General features: G+C 38.6%; 3 protein-coding genes across 4 annotated transcripts; 1 reads left to right on the top strand and 2 right to left on the bottom strand.

The window, feature by feature from the left end:
* Positions 1-3,074: 3,074 nt before the first annotated feature.
* polr2c (RNA polymerase II subunit C) lies at positions 3,075-6,981 on the bottom strand. Its single transcript, XM_053319217.1, has 9 exons — positions 6,841-6,981; positions 6,196-6,245; positions 5,270-5,338; positions 5,128-5,180; positions 4,367-4,495; positions 4,230-4,281; positions 3,969-4,137; positions 3,789-3,863; positions 3,075-3,671 (listed from the first exon to the last, which is right to left on the bottom strand). The coding sequence occupies exons 1-9, from the start codon at positions 6,924-6,926 to the stop codon at positions 3,527-3,529; spliced, it is 828 nt and encodes a 275-aa protein (XP_053175192.1). The 5' UTR covers positions 6,927-6,981; the 3' UTR covers positions 3,075-3,526.
* Positions 6,982-7,768: 787 nt separating this feature from the next.
* coq9 (coenzyme Q9 homolog (S. cerevisiae)) lies at positions 7,769-14,669 on the bottom strand. The gene is made up of 9 exons (XM_053318839.1): positions 14,596-14,669; positions 12,893-13,133; positions 12,173-12,308; positions 11,500-11,642; positions 11,139-11,223; positions 10,884-10,988; positions 8,508-8,663; positions 8,284-8,337; positions 7,769-8,088 (listed from the first exon to the last, which is right to left on the bottom strand). The coding sequence occupies exons 1-9, from the start codon at positions 14,651-14,653 to the stop codon at positions 8,053-8,055; spliced, it is 1,014 nt and encodes a 337-aa protein (XP_053174814.1). The 5' UTR covers positions 14,654-14,669; the 3' UTR covers positions 7,769-8,052.
* Positions 14,670-15,022: 353 nt separating this feature from the next.
* Positions 15,023-20,108, top strand: ciapin1 (cytokine induced apoptosis inhibitor 1). 2 transcript variants are annotated; one of them, XM_053319337.1, is made up of 9 exons: positions 15,023-15,053; positions 16,112-16,274; positions 16,564-16,707; positions 16,969-17,048; positions 17,435-17,603; positions 18,807-18,886; positions 19,054-19,175; positions 19,288-19,369; positions 19,455-20,108. In XM_053319337.1, exons 2-9 carry the CDS (start codon positions 16,118-16,120, stop codon positions 19,563-19,565), a joined length of 945 nt encoding a protein of 314 aa, XP_053175312.1. In that variant the 5' UTR covers positions 15,023-15,053; positions 16,112-16,117; the 3' UTR covers positions 19,566-20,108. The 2 variants fall into 2 exon arrangements, with proteins under 2 accessions (XP_053175312.1, XP_053175313.1); XM_053319338.1 differs by having other exon boundaries at positions 18,810-18,886; positions 19,455-20,107.
* Positions 20,109-20,152: the final 44 nt, after the last annotated feature.

The following is a 20,152-nucleotide window of genomic DNA, read 5'->3' as shown; positions in this document are numbered from 1 at the left end:
TTTATTCCACATTGCAACTTGACTGTCGACTTTGCTTCATTCTGAAAAAGAGTTTCTCACCCAGTATGAGGTTGACAGATGGCCAGTTGCAGTTGTCCTCAATTAGATGTTCCAAGACCTTTTTGACATCTATCAAAAAGCCATGTCTATTCAAAACAAATGAAAAAATTAATTCAAATTATGCACATATGTATATAAACTTTTAATTGTATCTTACAGTATTTTTACAGTGTGTAAAACTTGCTGGCCAAACTGCACTGGTGAAAGGCATAAGATCGAGTTGGAAAAATCTAGTAAGTGAAGCTTTTTTTTGTGTTAAAATACTGTTAACATGTTCAGGTTTGTTGCTACGGTTGTTCCAATGGCTGTTTGTGTTGTCTACTTCAAATTCAGGATTGAGCATGTATGGATGTCTTTGAGAAGGAGTAAAGAACAAGAGATGGAATTCTACTACTATAGTTTGTTTCCATAACCTCTGGAGCAGCCAGAAGTCTGCTGAGGGGAGGCTTTGCAGGGGCTAACCAATCAGAACAGAGTGGGCTTAAAGAGACAGGACCTAAAACAGCCTGTTTCAGACAGAGGCTGAACTGAGGGGCTGCAGAAAGGCTCAGTATAAGTTAAATAATGAGTTGTTTGTACTGTAAATCATGCAAAAATATTCCAGTAGAGCCCCAGAATAAAAATGTAGACCTGAAAATGTGCATGATATGTCCACTTTAAAAGAAAGAAAAACATCAAGAGTTCTTAATCCTATTATCTACTATCTAACTATAATAATAAGGATGTGATTTTTTAAAATTCAACAGTCATTCTAAATTTAATACAATAAATAAGAATTATTGTCTAGAGAATGTTTACATGTATGAATGCATCTAATTATACTCACTGTATAAAATTCTCCAAGAACAAGTGAGCATGAGTCAGGACCTAAAGATCAAAATGACACATAAAGTGAAACGTCAGTCAGTCTGAGGAAGTGATGAAAGCCAGCAGGAAAAAAACTTTTAGAAAGTAATATCCGCTGTGAGGCGAGATGAGAAGCAGACCAGGAAAATGATGATCCAGTTGAGAATGCCTCTGTAGCCTGTAAAGCTGCTGTTGGAGCTCAGCAAAGAATCCTGGACACGATGGCAACTGGACAAAGAGATTTGTTTTAATCAGTGTTGCGTGTCCGCTCCTTTTTCAACACCAGTATTCAATCAAATGCCATCTTGCAAACTCTGATGTGCATGACTACACCTTTAATCAGTCAAAACTTGGGGATCTAGACACAAAGAATAAGCATATCATATGCCTCAATGTGCACAGCACCTGCACCACCATAATGCATCACATTATGTTTGTGATTTTAAAGACATATCTGAACTCTTGCTGTCATCTATTGGCTTTTGAAATTTGATGAAATGAGTCTCAAATCTGTGAGTTGTTGTTATGAATAAAAGACAGCAGAGAGTGCTTACCAAAGCAGGGATGCATAGGGATGTTCTTCCTCACTGATTGGATCAGCAGCAGAAATGGAAGCACTATCATAGAGGCTTGCGCTGTCCTCTTCAGCTGAGGAAGAGGAGCAGACAGAGGAGAACCTCTTCCTCATCACAGTCATCTCTGAGTCTCACCGTCTCATCCACAGGGGTAAAGTTGGGAGGTTCAGAGATTCAATCTGCTTTATGAAAAACAGCAAATAATTTGTACATTCAGATCACCTCCTAGCCAGATTTAATATTTACATAGTAGGTAAAGCATGAAGTTGTTTGTTTTTGTTTTTAAAAAATATCTGCTTTCCTATTCTACATTATAATCAGCCCTAAGGTGCCTGGTAAATGGGCTAATAGAACTGCAGAGAAAATTTAAAAATCAATCAATAAATCATTTACATGCAAAAACACATAAATCCACATACTGTTTTAGTAAATGGTCATTCTCATGTTTTCACTCATCTGTGCAACCACTTCAGACTTTATCTGGGCGTCTAGCTGTATTGGGTAAATTCGGCATGCATGCTATCAATTGCTGTGCTCCTTATCTCAGTTAAAAATCACGTTTTAGAAAACAGCGCGCTTGCGGAAGATTGTAGTATCATCATCACTCAGAATAAAAAACACTGGAATTTGCAGTGCTGCCCATTGATAACACATGTGCCGAATTATATAGCGGGTCCTCCATATTCAGACAGTGTATTGTTTTAATATTATATTTTGTGTTGTATTAGCATATAACAACATAAATGATAAATTACATTAAATGGAAACGAGGCTCGGCTGACCTCCTGTAACAGCACAGAGCAGTTTACCTGTCATCTCGCGTGAGTCTCCACGCTCAGGTATGTGAGCTGTGACCGATGCGGGATGTGGATGTGATGCGGTCTCTGTCTCACTGAAAACCCGCATCAATAAAAAACAACGTGTAGTGTCACAACATTCAAAATAAAAGCCTCCTTAAGGAAAACTGAGCGGAAATGAAACCTTTTCTGCACAACATGAATTATGAGACATGTAACACATCCTATCCTATCCGGTATTGTAGCATGTGCTTTTATTTGAGTGGCTTTCTGATTAATGTCGAATTGCTAATGATAATTAGCTATTATCATTATCATTAGCTAATGATAATTAGCTATTTGACTAATTGATCATTTTTATATTATAAGAGGGTATAAACAGTCAGTAAAACCCACCATCGCTGTCTAACAGGGTATCCTTTTACTGTAAGATCTTGTCGATCAGCAGCAGGGCTGATCAGACAAAAACTACTTCGCTGTGGTCAGATTTGTGCTTTTACTATGAAACTGCGTCACTCTGGCTCTGGTATCAGTCTCTGACTTGACACATCCCACTGTGGGTATAAATTCCTTCAGGTCCATATTTGAGGCCAGAGGCATGACACTGTACTGTTAGGCAGGTTAAAGTGCTCACAGATGTCCATGGTTATAATCTGTACCACTCACTTATTACACACGTTTTATTTTTTTATAGATTTTGTATTTGTACTCATATGTGCATATAAATGATCCTGAACATTTTAAGTCATTACAATAAGGAAATGCTTGACAAAAGATCACCAAGGCTTTGAAAACAGATTTATTTAAAAAGTGACATTTAACAAAATATTATTCGAGTATTACACTGACAACAAAAAAAACTTTATTTGCATCATTTCGAGACCTTTCAGACACTGACCTTGCATTGCACACACAACTTCTGTTAGAATCACTGCTGCTGGAATAAGTTCAAGAATGCATGTCTGGATAAGAGTAAATGATGACTTCTAACAATGAGACATTTAACAATCATTTTGTTCAAACTCTAAGGTAAAATGAAGACTCTTAGTAGTTCAAATTACCCACAGCTCAAGAACACACATACAAGAACATACATACAGATCTAAGACCAGTATCCCGGGAGGATTCAACTGATTCTACATAGAACAGAAGCACGTGTCATGCAACCTGAACACTGATCCTCGATCTGATCAGAAGTAATGTGCTGTGCTGTGTGAATGCAGGTCCTGGTCTGTAAGCAAGACACTCTCAGTTGATGGTGAGCACGTCGCTTTGGATCTCGTGGCTCAGCTGTGTCTGCAGGTCGCTCAGCTTCTTCTTGAGGACGGCCAGCGCAGACATGACGATGGTCTCCGGTCGTAGAGAACCGCAAGACTCCACGTTGTAATAGAACCTACGGGAGGGGTGTGGGGGTCACAAATAAGTCCTATTGTAGTTCTGGCCACTGCCGCCTAAGTTGACTTCAAACATGCACTCCACCTGTGCTCAAGTATGATTTCTGTCTTCTCACCTTTCTGGTTTTCCATTGGGCTCATAGGGAGCTTGAACCTCATCTTCTTCAATCTCTGTGTATTCACTCTTTGGCCTGGAAATAAGAGAAAGACAAAACACATCAAGGTGTTTATGGGTGAGTGAGGAACTCATTTTCCTGTAATGCACATGCTGAGAAATAACAGAACAAATAACGCACCATTCCTCAGGTCTTGGGTAAACTGTGTGCCGGAGTGCGTTGTCTGGGTCGTACTCGAATGACACCCCCGCTGTTGGGTTCCACTTGGCATGCTCTTTGCCAAAGCCTTTCTTGGCGTAAGCTCTGAGTCGCAGTTCCTGTCCTTTACGAAGCTTCACCAGCAAAATGTCTGTTGTGTTAGTGACAGAGACATTTTTTTTAATGTCAAACAGCATGAATGAAAAACACCTGACAATAAGCAGAGGCGGCTTTAAACTTTACCATCTTGTTCAACGTAGTCATTGGGATCATTGTCTCTACTCCTGGAAGTCACCTGGAAAGTCAAATTCAAAGTCAGCTTTTTCTTTTCTGCCTCCACTCTGCTTAAAATGACTTCAACATGTGGGGAAAAAACTCACAGGGATGACTCGGGGGTTGTTGGACAACAGGTCACGTGAGGTGACATGGCGTGTCTGGTCTTCAGTGCATCGGACATCCAGCGTCAGCTCGACAGAACACTCTGGACAGAAATCATCACAGGTACAGTCCTGCAGCAAGATCAGACATGGGGCAGAGACACAAACAGTTAAAAACTGTAAATGGACATGAGAATAATATCCAGTTATTATACTGTATTTATATAGTACAGTTTGGAGATATGGTTAACACAAATCTAGACATTTCTTCCAGTATCATATAAGAGTCAAGCTAATGTCTATCACACTGGACTGTATGAAAGTCATCATGGTAGTTACTCAGTGTAGCAGTGTTTTGTAGAAAACTGTGTATGAAAATTCAAAATACTAGAAAAATGCTGTACAACAATTACAGTGATAATGTGACAACATTTTTTTATAATGGTAAACTTCAGGACACTTTTTGTACATTACTTTTTAATTAAAAAAGTGTAATACAATATAAACAGGAGGAAATAGGAAACGCGCAAGTAAAATGATATACGAACATACTTTAGACACCAAGAGATTAAAAGTGGGTAAAAGTAAAGCCACTAATTACAAAATAACCATACTGTAAACAAATAGACTGTGAGAAGTTACTTAATCACATTTAGTGATCAGGTTTAGAGTTTAGGGCAGAATAATTTTCAGTATTGATGGTGCTGCATTTAAATGTAACTAGGACACATCACTGTTGTTGACTCATACGACTGTATACTCACCCTGGAATACTGCATTTTGTCCACAATGTCATCGCTAGTGAGGGGTATGAGACCTGTCAACACAGAAGACATTATGTTTATATGACACCTCTGGTCATATTTCAACAATATGACCAATCCCTATCAAGTTGCAGATACATACCCACTCTGTGTGCAATGAACTCATCATGCAATACTGATGAATTGGCATCGATCTGGATCCAGTCAATCGCTGGAAACAAAAGTAATGCAGGTTCAAGTTAGTCATTTAGAAATTGTATGAGTATTACTGTGTGGGGAAAAGTACTACACAGACTACATTCTCTGTTGTTCTGTGGCTTCTCGCAACTCTCCAACAATGCAAAGTCTATGTATTTGTATTTTTTAAACTTGCTTTTTGGGCAGAGCTGCACTTTGACTGAATCTCCTTCAGTCAAATGACTACAAACACCTGAGAAGAATTTGCTCATCCAACAGTCCAGCCATCTTTAGCTGCCAAAAGACGTCTTTTGCCATCAAACTAAACCTTGTACTGACCAAAGGAGTTTCCTGTGATTAAATTTAGTGACAATCAGACATCCCAAAGACAAGAGAGGGAACTGAAATAATCCCACCACAGCTTTGTGATGTAAAAAATAAGTCAAGCATCTTGTCATAAAGTGAAATGCTCACTCTGAATTAGGGCTGGGCAGTACATTGATATTATATCGATATCGTGATACGAGGCTAGATATTGTCTTAGATTTTGGATATCATAATATCGTGACACGTCATCACTCATCAGAGTTGTCTTTTCTTGGTTTTAAATGCTGCATTACAGTAAAGTATATAATTTTCTAAACTTAACAGACTGATTATTTATAAAAAATGTCATAGAGTAAATATTTTGTGAAAGCATCAACAACCATCTCTACAATATTGTTGCAATATCGATATCGAGGTATTTGGTCAGAAATATCGGGATATTTGATTTTGTCCATATCGCCCAGCCCTACTCTGAATAGACTGAATAGAGTAAGTCTCCTCAGTAATAGCCTAGTTTATGTGTAATGAAAATCAATGAACAATACATGTAAAAAGTTACTTTACCTATAGTGGCAACTTCTGACATGAAGACACGACGTATAGAGTTTGCAACCCTGAAACACACAGAAATACTCACGTTAATGTTTTACATACAACTATTTATAACATTTCTCTCATTCAACAAGCTAACATCAATGTAGCCTCCACTTTCAGTCCTTCTTTAACACTAATTTGACCCTCAAAAGGTAACCAGAGTACAAGACTCAGAAATACCAAGCAAGGAAATAATAGTTAATTGAAATAAGGTGTTTTATGCTTAATATTGATCAAAAAGGAACATTAGCTTATAAATTTAATATGCATAATACATTTTATGCTTAATATTTATGAAAAAGAGGAACATTAACTTTTACCCTTTACATAATAAATAGGGGTTATAACAGTTATCTCTTGAATTATCTGAAACACTTGCCCACCTCTTAGCTAGTTTTAACTAACTCTAGTCTACACAACCAGCTGTAGTTACTTTTGTTTGTCATGAATCTTGGACAATACGTTTATTAAACATTAACTCTCATTTTTAGACGGTCATGAACTCTCCACAGTGCATTTATTTAACATTTACTCTCAGCCCAGCGGTGTGTTTTGTGCAGCTCAATGACGATAAAGCTCTCTGCTAACGCTACTCACTGATAAATGAATACTTACGCCAAATCAGTGTTTTCAATCATAAACTTCACATTTTCGTCTGACAGTTCTGTGATTTTCACCGTCGGCTGGTTAGCATACGGCATTATTGGAGTAAATTAAGGACAGATATTAATGTTCACAATCCCACACGACGTTAGACTGCCGCTATTCTTGCTTAATGACCTCCACGGAAATACTTACCGGCCTATGATTGGCCAGAAGTTGTAGATACGATCACTGATTGGTCACACTGATTTAAGGAGGCGGGCTTTTGTTTAATATCCAGGTCAGACTTTTTACCCAGAAAGCCCTTCAAAATAAAAGTACTCAGTGTATGTCTGTTATTGTTTGTTTTTTTGTAAAAAAAAAAAAATTAAAATAAACTTTATTTGTAACTCACGTGGTTACAAATAAATTAAAAGCCCGACCTATATTGGTCGACGGTATTACCGTATATGCAGTGTATGTGTATGTCTGTGTATAGATAGATATCTCTAGATATCTATATATATTAACTATATAGGTTGCATTTTAGGTATATTTGATCATTTTTCTTTAATAAAGTTTAATATGTATTTTTTTGTTTTTTATTCAGTGATTTATAATACTAACCCTAATTTCATTGTGAGGTTTACTGTTTCAGCATACTGACATTTTACAGTTTATTGTTAAACTGTAAAATATCATACCTCTATTACATGTCTTTGTGATGTGTGTGATAACCACATTTGAGGAATCACAGCAAAAAATGTGTTTATGTAGCCTATATAAGAGATTATTGGCTGATAATGATTTGTCTATGGAATAATGAAACAATTTCAGTGAAGATTTTTATTGCCTGTGAGAAATTTACATTGCAGAACTTCACTCCTGGACTTCTGAACAGAGCCTTTATAGTGGATGAGTGATATCATTTTAGTCAGAAGTAAAAAGCACACACATATGGTAAATATATAATAACTACTTTATTGAAGTCTTGATCGACCTGACAGCAAAATAACTGATCCTTGACTCCTCTTATACAAAGGAAAAATTGATCTGAGCAGGAGAGGGAAATCTTGGACAGTGAAACAAAACAAGACATAGCCTCCCCTGACAAAATGAAAGCCATGATCCAACACTTTCAACCTCACACAGTTATTCAGAAAGAAAAGCGAAAAAAGAAAATTGATCTTGAGTTTGTGACACAGATGCAATGGTCGGATCAGTTTGGGGGGTAGATGTTTTACATCATCGTCTCTGGTTCAAACCTGTGAGGTTCTTCAGCTGTAAACACAAGCAAAACATGATACATTAGTGAAATGCAGCACCTGAAGCGACACTTGGTGAAAACAAATGAAATGTATAAATTGATACACATCACTCAAAAGGTTTCTAATGAAGACGACTACATTTGTAGGTGTCGAGGTTTTGAGAAGAACTTAAGAACATAGAAATGATGAACAGGATATAAAGACTTACTGTTACAGCAGCTCCCATAAGCCCCTGCACCATTGTTTCACCAGTCGACTGCACCTGTAGAACAAAGCATATGAGGCCAATTCAGGTTGTGTACTACTAAAACAGTATTACTTCACTTTTGGGTAAAGCTTGGAAGCAGAGAGAGTTCAGTTGCTCCCTAATGACCACATTTCTTCAGTTCATCCTCTACTGAACTCTTTGATATGACATATGCTGCACTCTACCTGTTTGGCGGTGCTGGCCATGTTGACTACATCCTGAATGCGGTTGTCAAGGAAATTCCAGGTGTCCTGGAAGTCTGGGGAGGAATCCTGAACCATCACAAGCTCTGTGGTGTTAAAGATGCCTGTCAGTGCTGCTCTTTTCGTGTACCAGTTCATCTACAAAAGGAAAGAGGTGATGGACAGCTCATAAAGTAAATGTTTGAAACAGGTGAAGTCCTTTCATTTGAGGTAAAGTGCCTTACATTAAAAATGCATACAGCAATATGACAAGTAACAAAAGAAAACACTACATGAAATACGAGAAAGTGCAACAACAACAAAAGAAAAAAGAGAAAAACCTAGATTACAGACCCTGAAGACATATGAAGGAAGAAAGTCAGCAGGTACATCATTAAAAGCACAGTGCTGCATAACTACAGACAGACTACAGAGGTGTTTTCTCACAGCCTATCTGGTGCTACTTACTGTCACAATATCATATCAATGTCCTAAAGTCATAAACATAATGCTGTCACACCTTTATTCTACTAATAACTTTCAAATCCCTACAAGGTTACATTTGAGAAATCCACCTTAATCTGCACTGAGATCACTTAAATCAGAAAATAAGCTTTGGAACAAACTCCCCCTTAGTATTAGATCAGCTTAATCTGTGCTTCATTTTAAAAAGCTTTTAAAGACCCACCTGTACAGACTGGCATTTCTCTAACATTGTATAATTGTTTAATGTATTCATTTCATATTTGTCTCATCTATTTATGCTTGACTACTGTTTTTAAGTATGATACTCAGTTAATTTTATTTTGCTATAGAAAGAAAGTGTATTATTATCATCATTATTATTATTATTATTATTATTGTTATTTGGGGTTCTGCTTTATAAAATGGATAAAACTGCAACTGTGATGACAGAAGACACAGTTATTATCCTTCCTGTCATTCATGCTATTAAATATATTACATTCCAAATGCAACAAGCAAGAGTTAGTGATGCTGTCCGATCCTCCTAGTTCATTTGATTTTCTGTTATTAGTGAATGTGCATTCTTCATGTAATCCATATTATCCAATATCATCAGGAAGTGTGTGTTTAAGTGTGCAATAAAAATAATTTGTGCTCTGTTAAATATCTGTTGTTTTTCTTTTGGCATATTTAAATGGATGTCACACTTACAAACATTTCTAAAAGGAACAGTAACAGTGAAGAAGTTCCAGTAAAAGTTACGACAGTGAAGAACACTTTTAAAGTCCATTATTTCTTCATATTTAGATATATCAGACTGTATTATCATGTAGCTCCACTCCAAAACAGAAACAGGTGATCTGAAAATCATCTAACCAGTGTTTTAAAGTCCTTCTGGCCAATGAGGTGAGTAGGGTTGCAAAGGGGTGGAAAGTTTCCGGTAAATTTCCATGGGAAGTTAAGCTGGGGAATTTTGGAAATATTCCAAATTGGAAACTTTCCATGGGAATTATGGGAATTATGGGAATTAAATGGGAATTTATGGGAATTTATGGCAACTGAGGGTAATTTAGTGGAAAGGTATCATCATTTGATTGATTAATTGGATAAAAAAAGTCCACCCCTTCATTAAAAAACATTATTTTAAGTTGACGATAAAAAAGGTGCACAATGTCGCTTGATGTCCCTGAGCTGTTGAAGTTATATTAAATTATACAATAATTTATAATTTAATATTAAAAAAGCAACTAAATGTTATTATTCTTAATGGTTTCACACACAACTCTGAAAAAATACAACAATGTGTCTGTGAAGCTACACATCCCTGAGGGGGATGTGTCTAATGTATCCTGGTGGAGATACAACTCATAAAATCCAAAATATACAAGATGTTTTTAAAACTATTAGTTATTGTTATTTACTTAGGTACAAATGATATAACTAGTAACATCAAATGATATCTGGTTGTTTTAGTCAGGATTATGCTAAAATATTATTTTACACAACTATATTTAAGTTCCCTAATAAGAACATACCTTCAGTTTAGTAAATTCCCAGTTTATTCCCGTTAATTCCCATTAATTCCCGTTAATTCCCGTTAATTCCCATGGAAAGTTTCCAAGTTTGAAAATTCCCGGAATTTTGCAACCCTAGAGGTGAGAGTATTTGATTTGACCTCTCGCTTATTTCGACACTAATAGAAAGCTGAACACAGATTTAAGATGATGATTCACTTTTTTCCAATTGTTTTTTTTTGGAGGTGTTAAAAGGGAACAAAGTTAGGGGTTGGTAGGGGGGAGGAGGGGGAGTAACCTGTGAGGAGACGGGCCGGACATTGTGGGGGTTGTGATGAAAGGGAGACAGGAAGGTGTGAGCAGAAGAGAGGGGGATTCGAGGGTGATCGGATCCACTCACGTCTGTGGACCGGTCTCCAGCGTAGTACCAGATGTCGTCCACCATGGTGGAGAGGTGCTTCAGGCTGTCGGGGATGTTGTGAGGAAGGAGCAGCAGACTCATGGCCTGAGGACACAGTCACAAAGTCAAGAACGTAACACAAGTCCTCACCTCTGATAGTAACAGACAGCGACAACAAATGAAAGAGGATGCACGGGACAGCCAGTACTCATGCTCTTCATCATCATCATCATCATCATCATCATCACACTGTACCTGCGGCCATGTCTCTATGTAAGGGATATACATCCTCAGTCTGGTCTCTACAGCATCTCTTAGAAAGTCAGCAGTCTGCTTTGATCTGCAACACATTTGTCAAAGTTTAAAGCTGAAATGTAGAGCTCTGACTGCAACACAGTTTGAACAGCTAACAGGAACAGCTGGACTATAAATAAACTGCTTCAGGTATTTAAATGAAAAAAGGAAATGCTTACATTTTGAAAAACTCAAGATAATTGAATGTTAAAGTTAGTAGAAAAATCATCATACAGGGAAGTAATTCTGCACTTTAATAGTAGCAAGGGACTACACATGCCGGTGTGTGTGTGTGTGTGTGTGTGCATGTTTGTGCGCGTACTCGGCTTGGCCCAGTTGGATCTGTTTGTGTTGTTCAGCCATGATCTCTGTCAGCTGGGAGTTGCAGTGGGCGATGAAATGAAGAACCAAGTCTCCAGAGCCGTTGTAGAACATACCAGTGGAAGCAGAGGACAGGCCCAGTGTCTGGTACACACACACACACACACACACATCCACACACGCACACAGACACACACAAAAAACAAGAAACAAACACTTTAAATTCTCCATTCATGTTACATGAGAGGATGTGAGAGAACAGGATGTTGATTTTTAGTATCTATGACTGCAGAGATTGGTGGATTTCCTGAGATTTGTATGTTTGTACACGTGATCCATAAATCCATCTACAGACTGGTTCCAGCATTGATTTACTTTAACTCATTGTAACATTAATGAATTGTTATTATGTTGTATCACTGGGTGACAAACCTAATCACATTACTTATGTTGTCATCACTATGTAGCCTATATTACATACGCAAAATGCATAAAATGGAATGCTGACAATTAATAAAGTATTTAAAAAAATGAAAGGACATACAAGCACTTTTTTATGTAACAATTTCCTTAAAATGTTTCCTCATATTATATTTACACTACATCCAGACAGCGACTCACATTTAAGTGCTGGAGCTGGTGGTAAAACCTGCCATGTCATAACAGCAGCTCACCTCAGCACCGGCTGCTATGGCTTCCATCGACCAGCCATGCTGTGGGACGAACTCCAGAGCAGCCGTCAGGATCCGAGCTTGCAGTTGCTCCTCTGTTTCATACTCCTCATTCTGCTCCCCGCTCTGGTCCTGGTAACTTTCCACACACACACACACACACACACCACACACACCACACACACCACACACACCACACACACACACACACACACACACACACACACACACGTTTTATTTCTTTATTTCTTTTCCTCTTCATAGCCTCATTTTTATGTCTGCTTTTACTTCAACACATCTCCACTTAGTTGTTTTAATTATTTTATTTTATTGTTATCTATCTTTTGCTTTCCTTTCAATACCCCACCTCACTCTCTTTATAGTGACTTTATTTTACTATTTAATTTATTTGGGTGTTCTGAAATATTTTTATTTTTTAAACTTTTTTATCCTACTTCTGATGTTTTCTCATTGCAGATTCATTGATAGCCGTGCGTCACTTCCTGTTTTTATCAAGTCAATATATATAACAGTCATTTATTGTTAGTGTGGATCAGGAAGTGTGGGTGCAGTTTTATTGCTTGTTTTGTTTTGTTTTATTTTATTACTATCTTAAGCACTTTGTGTTTCATTACTGTGCATGAAAAGTGCTACACAAATAAAGTCTTATCTCAGAAACTCTACATAATAAACCTCCAGCCACTCTTGCTGCCTCTGACTGACCTGGTGTTCGGCCTGGCACCCTCCTCTACCTCAGGGTCGGACGCTGACTGTCCCTGGGATGCCTCCGCTGTCGTGTCCTGTTCGGCAGAGTGAGCCCGGTAGTGCTCGTGGTAGGTGGTGGATGAAGAAGATGAGGAGGGTTTGTCGGATTTGGATTCATCCTGAAGCCTCAACGCTGCGCAGTGGAAGCCACGTCTCAGACCGCTGCACTGGGGGTTTGTTGCTGCTGGTGAAGTCACCACTGGAGGGAGGAGTAGTTTCATTAGCCTCTTATCTGTGACCAAACTCTATTCTAAAATATGGTAATTAAACTTAAGTTCACGCTCAACAAAACTGGGACATTTGCACTTTCTTTTTCAAGTTGCCTACAGTGCCACTGGCAAACATTTAGGTCCTGAAATTAACTTGTAGCTTTGAGAGTTGTTTTTTTTTATTGTATTATTTATACCTATATGTTTCCAACTGTGACATGTCAAAATGTCTTCTGTCAACTAGGTCTACTTTTTTCCAACAGTTCTGTGCTCCTCCCTCTTCCCCTCAGTGTGTTTCACAACAGGCACACAGAGCAGCAGAATGAGAAAGAACAAGTGCAAAAGTTCTGTGGAATGTCTGGGGTTTGATCATTTTGGTGCTCAGGTGACTCACCAAGCACATTTTCACTGTGTATTTAAGTGGATGATTAAGGAGTTTGGTAGAGTTGTAGACACTGTAATATGGATGATTGCTGTAATCATTCCTCGACAAAATCCACAGTCCTCCTACAGTTGAAAAGTATATTTCGAAGTTGATCTGAAGCTAATATGAGGCTTCAGCCATCCAAACAAGTCAAATCAAGGTGATATCTTACAATGTTACAGTCGTTTTAGTGCCAAAGTCCCCTCTTTTTGTTACTATACTTCCACCACAGCTCAACAGAGAAACATTGTCAGAGGAAACACAAAGAGGGAATTTGATGCTACAAAGATGTAAATGTGTCAGATATCCACTTGATATGACTAACTCACACTGCTGAAGACTCATATACGCTTCACATCTACTTTTAAATGACTGTGTGGACACACTGTGGATTTTGTCCTCCATCACTTCCATTGAAAGCACATTTGAAGGAGATCTTTTAATAGTCAGTATGAACAGGAGGAATGATTACAGCGAGGAAAAACTCTTTCACTGTTTATATGAACACCTGACTGCTGGACACACTTGGAAAACGGTGAACACGTCCTGTAACCAGTAAAGCTGAATGTTGCACAGTGGATTACACGTGTGTGTGCCCACTAGTATAAAATAGTTTCTTATGATCAGAAAAGTGCCCCCACAAAACTTAAACACATAGGAATCTGAGCTATTTATAGGCAGTTCACGAGAAACACTTTGACAGCTTGCATAATCAGAGCGAAGCCGCCCCCATCTGCAGGAACATGTTTGCAATACAATGCATGTTTTAGGATTGAAGTCAACAAAACAAACCACTGCTAACTAATAATTATCCTACTAACTGTTGAGCTTTTAAAGCCACAGCCAACATAATGTTTGCTGATTCTGTCCTTCATGATCACCTTCTCTGAGAAGTGACTTTGGCACGGAGAGCTACCGTCAACATTGGCTCATTTCCACTGTTACAACAAAAAAACTAAAGTATTAATAAGGTACACGAGAGACTCCCAGTCTGGCTGTTGTTAACATAAGGGGGCAACATGTCTTACCACCAGCCAGCCCCCGTAGTGCCCTTCCAGCCCGCACACCTCTCAGCAGCGCCGCCATCTCCAGCTGCACTGAGGCCCTGTTTACACTCTGTTGCGTCACTTTAACGCGACTACAAAGTAATCGCTTGAGAGACCGGAACATCAAGGATGTCGTCTTCAAATTAAAACGCATAAAAATCACATTGAAAAATACTCGATAACAAATATGGTATAATAGCACACAAATATATACATAAAATATACATCACACACACACACACACACACACACACACACACACACACACACACACACACACACACACGTTTATATAATATACATTCTTTTTGTGTAGACTACTTTGCGTGGCCAAAACATTGCGCAACACTAACATCTTATTTTGAAAATCTTAATCGGAAGACACGCTTTTCACTCATTATAACTTGACACATATTGTCACCGGTATAGAGGGTCAATCGGTGAGTATGCTCTATTAAAAATGTATTTATATATCTACGTATTTATCGGTAACTAGGCCACCAGACGCGTTTAAGAACAATTGTGGAAAAGCGTCAGTGTAAGCTGTTCGTGTGTACCGTGTACCGTACTTTTCTAACGTTAATAACGTGTGTGAGAAGTTGAGGCTCCTGCGTCACGCTGTCTGCTAATTTAACCTGCTTTCACCTTTGTAAACAATAAGCTAGCTCATTAATAGTTAGCCCAAATTCTCTAACTTGATCACATAACACGCTAATATACAATGAATAAGCCATTTCTAGTGTTACAACTGAACGTTTGGGGCTAATAAGACCGTAAAGAGAGAAGCTTCCAGAGCTTTCTCCTGTTGTCACATTTCATCATCTGCTGACTGTATTTATCATTATTATAGGTTAGCTACGCACCGTTAACTGGGCAGGATTTATTAGAAACACAGGATATTCATAAAAAATAGGCCATATCCGGTGTTTTAATGGAACAAACTGGTTTTCTGTCTGAGTCAGTTCAATTCCAGGTTGGTTTTAACGGTTCTGTGTTATCAGATTGGTAATTTCTTATGGTCTGACTGTGTCATCCAGTGACAGACAACTGTAACAACTTGTCATTCCATACATATCTAAATTACCTTGTCATAATGAAGGCCACAGTCACATTATTAGCGTTTCCTTAAGAAAGACCTTACAGCCTATTAGATCTTGCTTTATGTGATTGGGCGACAGGAGGTGACCACAGTGACATCGGCACATTTATAATTATATGTAGTCAAGTCCAATACATGAATACAAGTCTGTTTCTGTGCAGCTTCTGATCCAGTTTGTGTAGCCTGTGTTAAAAAACTGCTGACTCACTCTGATCTCATATTTGACGCCATGCTTTGTGGTGGTGCTGACAAGATATCAACTCATTTGACCTCCACATCCCCAAGGAGGATCAACTGAATCATGTCATTTTTGCTATAGAAGTTTCAAGAACATTTTAAGAAACTGATAAATTACTGCTTAAATATACTGACTTAAGTGAATCTTTTTACTTTTTCCAGGAAATCATGGCAGACCTCGGCATTAAAACCGGAGACAAAGTTATGCTGATATGGACTCAGCCCTCAGCACCAACAGCCCTTAAACAGTTTGCAGAGGATGTGAGTGCTATGGTTGGCGCGGAGGGCAAAGTGTCAGTGGAGAACATGGAGAGACTATCACTATGTGAGTGGCTTTGAATTATACCAGGGAAGAATTTTTATGTTGCTTAATTAACCTTAAACACATGCACACTAACTCCAAGCCACAACATTTAATCAATGTTAACATTCTGACTTGACAAAGAACCTATGTTCTAATAGGCTTGTACCTATGTGATGAGCTCCAAGTCTTTATTACCCTGAGTCACAAGTAATGGCTACAACTATATGTTTATCACCACATATGTAAATGATATATCTCTTTATTCTGGTGTAAGTTTGTGCATTTATTTCTTTCATGCTTCTCCTCTCAGCCTCCCACACGGCATCCACCTTCGATTGGGTGCTGTCTTGCCTTCTGGCTGACAGCTCGTCCATCCACAGCTCAGAGACTCTTGTAGAGATAGCCAGAGTGCTCAAACCTGGTGGGAAGATCGTTCTGGAGGAACCGGTCACAGGTGGGAGACAGTACTATTGCTTTAAATTCTCATTTAGTTTGAATGGCTGGATTTCAGAGGTGCGTTAAGGTCAGAATTTTAAGTCTCATAGTCATGTAGGATTTTTGACCCTCAAGTAAATTGGATATACTATACAGTCTCACTTTCATCATGGATATAAACCACCAAATACTCTTGTCTCATGTCTTTATCCAATCAGTCACTGTGCTGCACTGATGAATCTGATACAGTGTGTCTGACTTTTTTCGTTCTCTGTTCCAGGAGCTGAAGCACAGAGTGTGAGGACGGCCGAGAAGCTGATGTCAGCTCTGAAGTTGTCTGGCTTTATGTCAGTGACAGAGGTGAGTCACAGGGTTAACAAGCCCACACAAAGCAGTGGATGTTGCTCGTCATCCTGACAGTGTGTACTCTGGCTTAAGGAAGCTGCTCAGCATAAACATATTTCAGGAATCTGGTTTTTAGAGGAAAGTTGTTGTCAAGTTAGTTATTGTATCTGCAGGTCAGGTAAACTCTTTAAAGGCATTGAGATCAGTTCCCCCATGAAAGTCTTAAGAAGGTATTGAAAAGTCATTTCTTGTGGAACATAAAATAATAAAAAAATAGTTCATCAGTGTAGTGTAATGTGAATATGTTGACACAAAATGCTGACTGCTACAACAGTGGTAAAAATTCACCAAACTCTGGTGCAAAGGCTCCTTTTTGACCCCTGGGCTTCATCTTTCTCTAGGTCAATAAAGCAGAACTGACCCCAGAGGCATTGAGCTCTCTCAGGGCAGCCACTGGTTACGAAGGAAACACCCTGTCTAGAGTTCGCATATCTGCCTCCAAGCCCAACTATGAAGTGGGATCATCCAGTCAGCTCAAGTTGTCGTTTGGGAAAAAGACGCCCAAGCCAGGTACTGTAGCAGGTACAGTTTTCCTGCCTTTTTCAATAAGTGCATTTATTTCCACAGCTTTAAGATTCAAGGAGATCACTCTGCATATGTTGGGAGGTTTGTCCACTTGTCTGTCACATGTTCACACCAATGGACACTGGTCATTTAATCTACAAATTAGCATTTTGAATGATCAAGAGACAAATTTGTAATATAATTTTTGCTTTCTGAGGTTTGTGGAAGATAATTTCAATCTTTGCATGTCGTAAATCAGTGAGTTGCAGACAGCTGTGGCCCATCATTAAATGGATCTTAGTAGTAAATAGTTGGTAGTAATCTCCACTTCCTGGTGCTACGCAAATTGAAGCCAAAATACCTTCCTTCCTGGAGCTGCCATCTTGCTTGTGTTATGTCTTTTGGAGCCAGAGTGTGCACAGTAGAATCAGATGGGGGGTGTGATGACAGTCTGAGAGACACACTCCCTCAAATCATCAAATAACAACAAGAAACTATTTATGAGAAAAAATAGCACTTGAACAAACAGCGTGATTAGAAGTACCAAAAAAGACATGAACCATCTTTGGGAAAAATGTTTTTTTTTTTTTTTTATTACTTTATTGAAGTACTGTTCCTGCTAGCAAATTCACAATGGACCACAGTCTCTGTTGTACTCCTTTTTTTTCTTTTTTCTTTTTTTTTTTACAGACAGGAGACAACAAATAAGGCAACAAAACATACACAGAGACACAAAAAACACACACACGCAAAAAAAAAAAAAAAAATGTAAAACAAATGTATTTGATGTGTACTTTGATTTTTTTAGTTTAGCTCATGTCCCATTCACTAACATGGAGGCGGGACTTATGATCTATTCTGCAGCCAGTCACCAGGGGGCGATCAAGATGTTTTGGCTTCACTTTTGGGGAGCTGTCATGACATCCGTGTTTTTACACAATGATTGAAACACATGTATAAGACTGTCCGGTCAGCATATAAATGTTTGGTTGGCACTAAAAAGTATTAAACTTTTATACTACAGAGTGACTACAAAGCGGTACGCATTTATGAACCAATTATTAAAGTTCCTTCATGTTTAATTAGTGCTTATTATTAACATCAGCAGGTGTGAATGTGTGATTTTTTTTTTCTGTCCTCCATGTGAAACTGTGATTTGCTTCTGTGGTTAAAATTGATGTGAAGCTAATTTTGTCAAATGTGTTGCAGCAGCAGAGAAACCTACTCTGGATCCCAACACTGTCCAAATGTGGACGCTCTCAGCCAATGACATGGGCGATGATGATGTGGTGAGTTAAAGATTTGAATCTTTCTTTACTCATATAGATGCTCACTAAATACTGTACAGTGTGGGCAGCTGGGTATGGAGAGATCTATTTCCTCTTGACCCTGTGTGCTACCTCATACATAATTTCTTATACTTCCTGCGTTTATCGAGCATCCTTTGTCTCTCCAGGATCTGCTGGACTCTGACGCTCTGCTAGATGAAGATGATTTGAAGAAGCCAGACCCAGCTTCTCTTAAAGCACCCACCTGTGGAGAGGGTGCCGGCAAGAAGAAGAAAGCCTGCAAGAACTGGTTAGTCCATCACACTAAGTCTATTGTTACTTTTACCTACGCTTTGAAAATCCTTCAAAGCTGACATGACATTATATGCTGTGTGTGTGTGTGTGTGTGTGTGTGTGTGTAGCTCTTGTGGCCTGGCTGAGGAGCTGGAGGAAGAGAGTAAAGGAAAAAAGACAACAAATATGCCAAAATCTGCCTGTGGAAGTGTGAGTACATGTTGTCTTTTCTTATGATTCTGTCGTGAATGTTGTAGAGAATCTTTTAAAAATATGTCTCTCTGTTTCGTGGCAGTGTTATCTCGGCGATGCGTTCAGATGTGCCAGCTGCCCATATGCGGGGATGCCAGCATTCAAACCAGGAGAGAAGATCAAGCTGGACAACAAGACACTGTTGGACGCTTGAAAGCACAAATCTCAGTCATACTACTGCTGATGCTTCAAAACATCACATTCCTTTCTGATCCATCCACCCCTGAGGCATCACTGCAGATGTGATGGGATTATTTGTTTGTCCGGAGCTGAGATGGTTTCTCTGTTTCATATTACAAGACGTCACTCACATTTCTTCAGTGTTGATTGTGAAGCTCTCATTTACCAGCAACAGCAAGTCCTGTTTTAATTTGAGAGTTTTGCGATGCAGCTTAGAGAGTGACCAAGAGTGAATATGTAAATGATGGTGTGAGAAGTATCTAAAAAGCACTGAAATCCATTGGTAGTTTTTTTGATTTGAAATTCCATGTACCAATGAACCACTGAAGTAGTTTCAGTCCAAATCAAAACTACATTATGCTCAGCAGTACAATTGAAGCATACACAGAACATAGATGGTCAAGCATATTTATGTATATAAAAGGAAGCTGTTTGGCAAAAAAAAGTGTTGTTGCCCTTTTGTGTTACATTTTAATCCAATAAACTGAACCACACTGAGATTTTATCTCATTTATTTCAGTCTTCTTAAAACCAAACAACGAACCAACGTTAAAGGTGCAT

Source organism: Scomber japonicus, chromosome 5, assembly GCF_027409825.1.
Source record: "Scomber japonicus isolate fScoJap1 chromosome 5, fScoJap1.pri, whole genome shotgun sequence".
Lineage (NCBI taxonomy): Eukaryota > Metazoa > Chordata > Actinopteri > Scombriformes > Scombridae > Scomber > Scomber japonicus.
This window is presented reverse-complemented; position numbering and strand designations above follow the sequence as displayed.